Source organism: Anguilla rostrata, chromosome 1 (assembly GCF_018555375.3).
Source record: "Anguilla rostrata isolate EN2019 chromosome 1, ASM1855537v3, whole genome shotgun sequence".
Lineage (NCBI taxonomy): Eukaryota > Metazoa > Chordata > Actinopteri > Anguilliformes > Anguillidae > Anguilla > Anguilla rostrata.
In genome coordinates this window covers 8,654,009-8,663,329 of record NC_057933.1, presented here as the reverse complement: position 1 = coordinate 8,663,329, position 9,321 = coordinate 8,654,009, and the positions used below count along the sequence as shown (strand labels likewise).

At 53.3% G+C, this 9,321-nt stretch overlaps 2 protein-coding genes across 2 annotated transcripts in view; one reads left to right on the top strand and one right to left on the bottom strand.

The window, feature by feature from the left end:
* The window catches only part of plekhd1 (pleckstrin homology domain containing, family D (with coiled-coil domains) member 1), a 10,877-nt gene extending 9,430 nt beyond the window's left edge, over nt 1-1,447 (top strand). Inside the window, exon 13 of the mRNA XM_064318880.1 lies at nt 707-1,447. Coding sequence (XP_064174950.1) covers nt 707-864 — 158 coding nt within the window. The 3' untranslated portion in view covers nt 865-1,447. The remainder of the gene's footprint in view (nt 1-706) is intronic.
* Nucleotides 1,448-5,045: 3,598 nt separating this feature from the next.
* ccdc177 (coiled-coil domain containing 177) lies at nt 5,046-9,028 on the bottom strand. Its single transcript, XM_064318227.1, has 2 exons — nt 8,432-9,028; nt 5,046-7,742 (listed from the first exon to the last, which is right to left on the bottom strand). Exon 2 carries the CDS (start codon nt 7,734-7,736, stop codon nt 5,166-5,168), a length of 2,571 nt encoding a protein of 856 aa, XP_064174297.1. The 5' UTR covers nt 7,737-7,742; nt 8,432-9,028; the 3' UTR covers nt 5,046-5,165.
* Nucleotides 9,029-9,321: the final 293 nt, after the last annotated feature.

The window sequence follows — 9,321 nt, the reverse complement described above, 5'->3', positions numbered from 1 at the left end:
TGGGAGCAAACCCTCGTACGCAGCAGTTCCGGAACAGTCCGGCGGATAGGAAGAGGACAAAGAGACCGTCCCGACTGTTTCGCTTGCGGTGCCTTGCTCTCTCTCCCTTGTCTTTGAGTTTAGGAATGTGAAATGGGGTTTGATGCACCCTGCAGGCACCAGTGTGTGTTTTTTTTTTTTTGGAGAGAGATACGGTAAAACTGGAGTTTTGCACACGTCTCCGGGGAATCTGTGTCACTTGTCTGTCTGTCCGTCTGTCTTGAATGTTCTTGCCTGTAATCTGCTGTTTACCGTGATAAATTAAGTGTTTCTCTGTTCCTGACCACTGTCAGTTCAGACAGCAGACGGGTGGATTAACATTTTTGATGGTGGACAAACATAATCCTTACAGACCAAATATAATGTTCTCTCTCTTTGTCTTTCTATCTTTGTCTCTCTCTCTTTCTGTGTCTGCCTCTCGTTCTTTCTGACTCACTCTCTCTCTGCCACTCTCTCTGTTTCTCTCTCTCTCTGTCTGTCTGTCTCTCTCTCTCTCCCCCCTCTCTCTCTCTCTCCCTCCCTCCCTCTCTCTCCCTCCCTCTCTCTCTCTCTCCCCCACCCTCTCTCTCGCTTTCTCTCTCTCTCCCTACCTCCCTCTCTCTCCCTCCCTCTCTCTCTCTCTCTCTCCTCCTCCCCTCTCTCTCCCCCTCCCTCTCTCCCTCACCAGTGAAGCACTCCAAGTCCTTCATTCTCTCGCCCGACGAGGAGCCCTCTCTGGAGGACCTGAGGGAGAGGACCGCCCGTCGGTACACCTGTGACAGCTCCTTCCGAGACAAAGTGTTCAAGATCATCTCCCACAAGGACCCGGGGAAGGCCGACGGCTGAGCTGTACGCCTGTCGCTGAGCAGACTGAGCAGCAAGCCTGTCGCTGTGGACCACACACACACACCGGAACCCCCAGGTTTAACACTAACTTTTTCCCAGTTTGGACCATCTTTAGATTTTTTACCACAATCTTGAAGGCTTAGTTCCCAGCTCCCAGCTGAGTGTAGGAAAGGAGGGGTGGAGATTCGGAATGGAATTTCCGGGTGGATTATATTTAGCTCATATATATATATATATGCATTAAACTTTTTATGATTTATTTTCTAACTTGCCTTTGTAAGTGCTTCCCCTGCAACCAGGTGTGGTTATTGGGTGGATACCCATTTGTTTTTGTATTAGAGAGTGCTACCAGATAACTGAGGGAACACTAAAAGAATCATCAGAAATCGGCTGGCGTGCAGAGCCAAAACAACAAAAATTGTGTCACTGTCCAAATACTAACAAACTGCACTATGTATTCAGTTATGACATTAATACTTTCTAAGGGCTTGAGAAAGGGAAATGTATGGGACTATAATTTGCCGATCTATGCAATTAAAAGTAATAATACATGTACCGAACTAATAAATATTCAACATACAAATTTGGTTATTCTGTGGTTCTGTGTCATTCCGTGTTTTGCTGTGAATCCATTATCTTATTGCTTCTTCAAAGTATAGTTTGACTGCTTTTGGCACATTCTGCCTGGAAAACCATGATGTTTTCCCAAAGATATTCCCAAAGAGAAAGTAGAGCAAGCTAAATTAGACCTGTGTCTGACGGAACCTGCCGTGTGCAGCAGTAAACGTTAATGCCGATGTTCTAGAACACAAAGTCCCAGCCTCTGTTCTAAAGACCAGCGTTTGAACAGTCCCTCTCTGACACTGTCACCTGCTTGTCTGAAGTATACCCACAGATGAGGAGTCACATTAACATCACATTATATCACATTAAGAGGCACAGCCAATGACAATGTAGCTAAACGATGAAAAACATTTTATTTGCGTCCTTTTTTTGTGACATTTATTTATGCAGTTTGACATCTTAAAATGTTCTAATTCGAATAATGCGAATGACAGAACGTACTCTACAGCTCAGACCAGCCCAATCACTGCCCCGGCTGTATTCTGCTCAGTCCCCAACTGGGCATGAACGCAATGACCAACGGCCAACGATGATGATGATGATGATGATGCTGAACACAACGGAACAGATTTTTTTTTTGCATGTGTAACTGTCACAGCAAAGCGTTGCCTGTTCAGAGAACAACTGAAGAAGTATTGACCCTGGAGGAATTAATTTAACCTATTTATTTCACGGTGAATCAATGTCACTGCACATCTGGATCATCTACGCTATGTCCTGCGCCTGCTGCTGCTGTGGAACTGTTGCTGAAGCAGAATTCCGATGGCTGCAGAGCACTCCAGAGCACAGGGAACCAGAAGCAGAACCGTCTCCAGCTCCAAGTACTGTGGCATGCTGGGAAAAGAGAGATGGGCGGTGAGAACATGTACTGTAGACCCATGTGAGAAGAGACTACCGTGAAACCTACAGCAGAATGTTTACTGAGATGGTTTAATCAATCAATCAATCTTCATTTATATAGCACCTTTCAAAACAAAGTTACAAAGTGCTTCGCAAGAACGGAAGGGGTGGGGGGGGTGGACATCCTGGTTTTGGAAAATGTTCAAATTCACAATTCCATTTATAAAATCGTGTTTCTTAAGATCTCCCCGACAGGCAAAGATGTTCCTATTAAAATTGTTTATTCCCCGGGCAGTAGGCCAACCATTCATTTGACACCTATCTACTACAGGGAGATAAGTTCATTTTTAACGCGATGCTTAAGCCAGTGGTTCCCAGCCAGTGGTCCTGGTGCCCCCCTGTGTATACTGGATTTCGTTCCAACCACTATTGCAAACCCAGAATTTTAACAAGCTGTTAATTTTGCTTAATTTATTGCTTTTCTAGTTTATAGGGATTATATACCCTCTTAAGCCACATTGTCAAATAAATGATAGCTATGCGTGCCATGACAAATAAAAGTCTGTTCATAATGTCTTTATTGCAATCAATTACATAAAAAGAGCTCACAAAATTTTTAACTGATAAAAATAAACACCCAGGTGAATCAGTTAGAGGTGAATTAGAATATTTGTTTTTTTTATTCCCGTTTTCAAATTCTATTTGATATTTTCACACACACTGGTCTCAAAATATTGTGCCCCCCTGTATTAATAAAATAAATTGTACATTTAAAGTATGATTTTTATATGAACTAAATTTTCTGCAGTCTATTTAAAAAACATTTCTCTTGTACAGATCCAGGCTAATCTCGCAACAAAAAATAACAATCAGGACTGAAACTGCACCAAGGGCCAGACAGGGTCACGTATTTGGAAATATTTCATAAGAGCCAGCTTACAGGGAGTTATGTTCTGGACTGTTCATAAAGCATTAGGGGCAGAGCATCTGTTACATGCAGGATACTCTATTTGATCACTGACAAGCTTTTAAGACGCTCATCCGAGCTAGCTTCCTGCCAGTATGAGATGGTGTATAACCCAATATGCAAACCCCCCCTCCCCCTCCCCCCCCTGCCTTTTCCTGGATCTCTTGTGTATCCATCCCTGGCTTTAATAAGGCTCGGCTCCAGCCTCCTTGCTTATTTCCATGGCAACAGCCGCACATGAGGGCGAATCTGCCCGTGCGCGCTGGTGTTCCTCCTCGTTCCGATCGGACAGACTGTTGGATGTGTACACAGAACACTGTCTCCTCTCATTTTTGTGGACTGGGTCTGCCATGGTGTGTTTTGAGAGCATTATTTGCAGCAGCTAATCTTTTGTTTTTATTTTATTTTATTTTATTTTATTTTTCTGGGGCCTAGGGCACCGTGACCGACAGGGCCGTCGGCGAGTCTGTATGCGAGTCCGTGCCGTTCACGTTTATCGACCTTTCAGTTATCTTTTAAAATCTCTTTCTGATTCCGTTAATCTCATGATTTCAGAACCAGGGTCGTTCAGAATCCCTTCCCATCTGTCGGAGGAGCGCCAGCTGACGTTCCTCCACACCAGCACGATAAATCTCCCGCGTCACGCAGAGCTCTGGCCATTTTTAAACCACAATTAGCAGCTGAAGCAAAGCGCTGAAGTGACTCTCTTACGCCCCCCTTCAAATTTTGACCGTTAGCCGCATCGCGTTCGGCCTTCCGACCTCTAATCTCCCTCGACAAAAACGAAAAAACAAAAAACGTTCGGACGCGAGCGCTTCCGGGGTGAGGTTGTCACGGGAACAGCACGTACCTGAGCCCGGCCTTGCAGCGTGGCCGAACGCGGGGTCACCGGGAGAAGAGCTGGCTCTGCTGGGGACCGGTTCTCCAATAGTCGGGCTCAAACCCCTCTGTAGGGAGCGGACGGTTCCTGCTGAAGTCCCCCCCCCCCGCCCCTCTCCCCTCCCTGCAGTGGAGGTTCGTAAGCAGTGGTGGTGATGCACTGAGGGTGTTTTTCGGTTGATGCCAGTCCGCGGCCTGCACTGTCAGCGTGGACATAGATGCGTACTGACGAGGGAAAGCCTGCTCTCTAACTGCAGCTTCGGGGTCCTTGTGTACAGATAGACCCACGTTTGTTCTTTGGCTAATAAACAGTTAGCCTTTTTCTTCTTCTTTTTTTTTTTTTTTTTTTTACATTTAAAGAAAAGCTAGTGCAGTTGTCATGGAGCCCTGCTTCCTGGCTGACAAAGCCGCTTTTCTGTCACAGGCGGACTTTGCGATTGGTCGGTTGGTGTGATGGGCCGGGGTCACGGTGCTGGCTGAAACTGTGCCACTGAAGTCCTTCCACGTTTGCTCATGCCAGCTCTGCCTCGTCAACTCTTCAATTCGATTCAATCTTCAGTGCGCCAAACTCAGCGACTCCAAGCTATCCATCAGAAGAGAAGCCCTGCAGAGAGAGCGAACACACACGCGCACACACACACACACACACAAAAGCACTCTGCAGCGGGAGATCCCATCCCCCTCCCTCTCGTTCTCCTGAAATGGTCCAGTTGGCTCCATTATGAATGCAGCTACGCTGAAGCCAGGCACTCCCCGATACCGTCAATGGAATAACAATCTAGCTTCATTTAAGATGGAGGGTGATCGCATGGGGAAACGATAAGAGTCTCGATATGAAACGCAGTCCTACAGGAGACAAGGAAACCCGCCGTAGCGTAAGGGCGTGGCCCACGTGGAGGGAGCCGCAATAACAGCACGTCCCCAGCAGGGGGAGTCTGGGAGCAGTCTGCTTCCGTGGGGGGCGGGGGTGGCGGGGAGAGACGGGGCCTCTCTACTTCTCGTCCAGGCTGGCCTTCAGCTGGGCCTCCAGGGCCATCTTGTCGAAGGTGCGCACGTTGGTCTCCTCGCGCACGCGGTCCCGCACGTGGAAGGAGGCGCGGGCCACAGAGCGGGCGCTCTCCAGCACCGCCCGCTTCTCCCGGAAGATCTGCTCGCTCTTCTCCAGCTTGCGCTCGATGGACTGCAGCAGCTCCAGCCGCCGCTGCTGCTCCTCCTCCTCCACCCGCTGCCGGTTCAGCCGCTGGAGCTTCTCCTTCTCCTGCCGGCTCTGCACCGCCCGCTGCGCCTTCTCCCTGGCCCGCTCCTCCGCCACCTGCGCCGCCTGCTGCGCCCGCCGCTCCGCCTCCCTGGCCCGCGCCTCCTGCTGCTCCTGCTGCTGCCGCTCCCGCCGCTCGGCCGCCCGCCGGGCCTTCTGGATCTGCTGCTCCTCGCGCCGGGCCTTCTCCCTCAGCTCCCGCTCCCGCCGCTCCACGATCTGCTCGTAGTTCTCGGAGGAGCGGCTGAGCTTCTCCTCCATGGCCCGGCGGGCGGCCTCGCGCTCCTCCTCCTCCCGCCGGGCGATCTCCCGGCGCAGGGCGGCGTGCCGGCGCTTCTCCGCGCGGTTCAGCCCCCGCCGCTCCTCCTGCACCTGGTGCTCGCGCTCCTGCTTCTTCAGCTCGGCGATGGAGAGCTTCTCCCGCAGCAGGAGCTGCTCCTGCTCCTGCACGGCCGCCCGCTCCTCCTCCAGCGCCCGCAGGTTCTGCTCCTGCAGCTGCTTCTTCTGGCGCTCCTCCTGCGCGGCCTGCCGCAGCCGCTGCTGCCGGCTGCGCTCCTGCTGCTCCGCCAGCTCGCGCCAGCGCCCCTCGCTCTCCTCCGCCTGCCGCAGCTTGGCGGCGGCCGCCTCGCGCTCCTGCTGGGTGAGGCGGCGCTGGCGGCTGGACACCTGCGAGTGCCACGCCCGCTGGCAGTGCTGCACGGCGCGCTGCTTCTCCCGGTCCTCCCGCTCCCGCCGCAGCTCCTCCAGCCGCCGCTCGCTGTCCCACTGCAGGTGCGCCACGTAGCGCGTCTGGCTCATGATGTCCTCCTCCTGGTGCTTGGCCAGCATCAGCGCCGCGATCTTGCGGTCGCGCTCCGACACCGACTTCAGGCCCCGCCGCTTCACCTCCCGGACGATGCGCTCCACCTTCTGCGTGGTCTGCGGGGAGTGGCTGAGGTCGCCCAGGCTCAGGCTGCGGCCCATCAGGGAGTTGAAGGCCGCCACGGTGCGGGCCCGGGGGCTGGAGGCCTTGGCCCAGCGGTCGCGGCCCCGCGGCCCCTCCCAGCTGTAGGAGGAGGAGGCGCCGGACTCCGAGGAGGTGCGCGTGGTGGTGGCGGTGGTGGTGGTGGTGGTGGTGGTGGTGGAGGAGCAGGCGGTGTCCCGCCGCCGCTGCAGGGACTCCAGCGAATGGCTCTTCCCCCGCTTCCGGGGCTGGCAGGACGGGAGGCCGTTGGTCTGCGCGAACGCGGCAGCCGACAGGCCGTTGACGGACGCCGCGGTCGTCCCGGAGACCGCGGTCGGCGTGGCGGCGGTCGGGGTCCTGGGGAACGCGGAGGCCGGCTTTGGGGTCGATCTGGGGAACGTGTTGGCGGATCTGCTGCCGGACACCCGCGTGGCCGCCTGTCCCGTGACGGGTTTGGAGGTCAGACTTCTCGACATCGAGGCGGCTGCGGGGGACTGAGCGGAGGGCAGGGTTTTCGACTGAAGCTCGGACGCCGCGGGAAGCGGCTTGGCGTGTTTCCCAGAATCGCTGACGGCAGGTTTAGGTGGTGCAGCTGAGCTCAGGGGGACGGTGGTAGGAGGTTGACCTGAGCTTCTCGGGATGCTTTTAGAAGGTTGACCGGGGTCACTCGGGCCCGTTTTAGAGGCCTGGCCAGAGCTGGCCAAACCCGGGGTACCTTCCGGAGGGCTGGAGGAAGTGCTGCCGCCGCCGCCGCCACCGCCGCCACCGGCCGCGGTCAGGCTCAGAATCCGCCTCTTCTCCTCCCGGACGATTTTCTCGCGCTCCTCGCGGCACTGCTTGAGCTTGGCGTGGCGGTCCCGCTCGTGCACCTCGAAGAGGCCGGTGGCCACGCGCATGGAGCGGCCCGGCGCCTCGCGGGCGAAGTCGGCCAGCGGGCGGGGCAGCAGCTCCACGGGCTTCACGCCGCAGCGGGCGCACGCCTCCAGGGAGCGCGGGCTGGTCAGCACGTAGCGGCTGCCCTCCGCCGCCGGCGAGTCGAAGTTGTACAGGTCCAGGTGCAGCTTGGGGGACTGCTCCCGCTCCCGGCCCTGGGGGGGTTGGGGCGGGGGAGGGCCTTGGACGGAAGGCGGGGGCGGCGACGGCAACGGCGACGGTGACGGCTGGGGGGGTGGTGGAGCCATGCCCAGGCTGCTCTCCACGCCCCCCTCCTCCTCCATGGCCCCCGCCGCCCCCGCCGCCCCCGCCGCCACCCCCCCGCTCCCATTCTGCTCGGGCATGCACGGCGCTTCGGAGGCCGCGCTGGGCGTCTCGAACCCGGGTCCTTTGCCTTTCCCCTGCTCTTCCGCTTCCGATGGGTCAACCATGGCTGGCTGAGAAAGGGAAAGAGATGGAAGGAGATACATAAGGGGAACAGGATTTAAAAAAAAAAAAATTTTTTGAAACTGAAATTGATTTTTTACATCAGACTGGATTATGTTGTGCTGCCCTGAGCATTAAACTGCTGCAGTCTGGGGGCGAGGAACCTGCTGCTGCTGCTGCTGCAGCTCCAGCAACACGCATGCATATTTCATGCGCTGTATGTTTGAGCTCGCGCTGAATCCTCCCCGCTGATGGCTTTGGAGAATTACATAAGAGCAATCTGTGGTACATCACAGGTTTTCGCTCGATTCTAAAAATATTAATTTATCCGTGGATACCACGGTATGGCCACAGTAAGACGTTTTACGCCCCCACCCTTCACCTCTATCACTCTTATACGCACACATTTTCTCTCCATAACATAGCTGGTATTTATTTATTTGTGATTTCCCTGGCAGTCAATTGAGAGTAATCAGTTTCGACAATTAAATTGATAACAAAAACAACATGAAACGCATAGCGACTCCTGCCGCATCATTCTGATGCTGCTAAACTGTTCAATGATGATGTAAATACACATAATCCTCAACAGAAGGCTCCTTTCAATCCTGTCTCGCCCGTTTTGAAACGAACGCAGGTGCATTCTACTCCTAAAAAACAGCGTTAAACGACACGCGATAGCCTGTGAGAAACGACTGACCTTCCCAGTCGCCGACTGTTTTCAGAACCAATGCTTTGTTCCAAGCGTGTCCTGATATCGTCGGTCCCGCACTAGGCATAATATCAGGTTACAGAAGTAAGTCCCCGGCCGTCGACCCTCCGGTTTATACGCGACAGTCTCAACCACACCGACGCGAAGCACACGGTGTAGGTTATTCCTTTCTGTGTTTGGGCCCGAATAATCTCACGAAACAGAGCCCTTCTAGTAAGATCCGTTCGTATTGCATTCGGTGGGCTGAACCTGCTTGGCTTCGGCTCTCATCACGGTCCCGTACCCGCAGCACTTGCATCACTTCTGAGCTAGCATCCTAGCCCCGCCTCCTTGCCACCAGATACTAAGAATATCGTCAATGTCCCCTTTGTCTGTTTTCATTTTTCACGTTTCGGCTCCGCGGCTCACGTAGTCTACGCGGACGATGTGCAGCTTTAGGTTTCGTTTCCTCCGGCGATATATTTAGATTATTTAATGGACAGACCTATAAACAAGGAAGTTTACGGAAATGCATTCATTTTTCCATATATTATTTTGAGAACACCTTATTGTTCCAAAACATGGCATGCGTGTTCGATCGCGACATTTACCAGCGTCTGAGGTCTATATTGTTGTAACGACAATATGCGAGTATACATAAATGACTCCAGAAAAGCTCGATCGCTGCGATATTATGAGAGTTGTTCAGCAACTGCTAAATCTAAGCAATCTAAGAACACATTTTTGACGTGTTTAAAAAAAAAAAACTATTCAAAGTTCATTTTAAAAATGTATAAATGATTATTATTATTATTCGGTATATTGAGATTGTTCTGCTGCAAATATTGTAGGACGCATTTTGGCCTTATCTGTGAACCCTGTAGGCCTACTCTTATGGA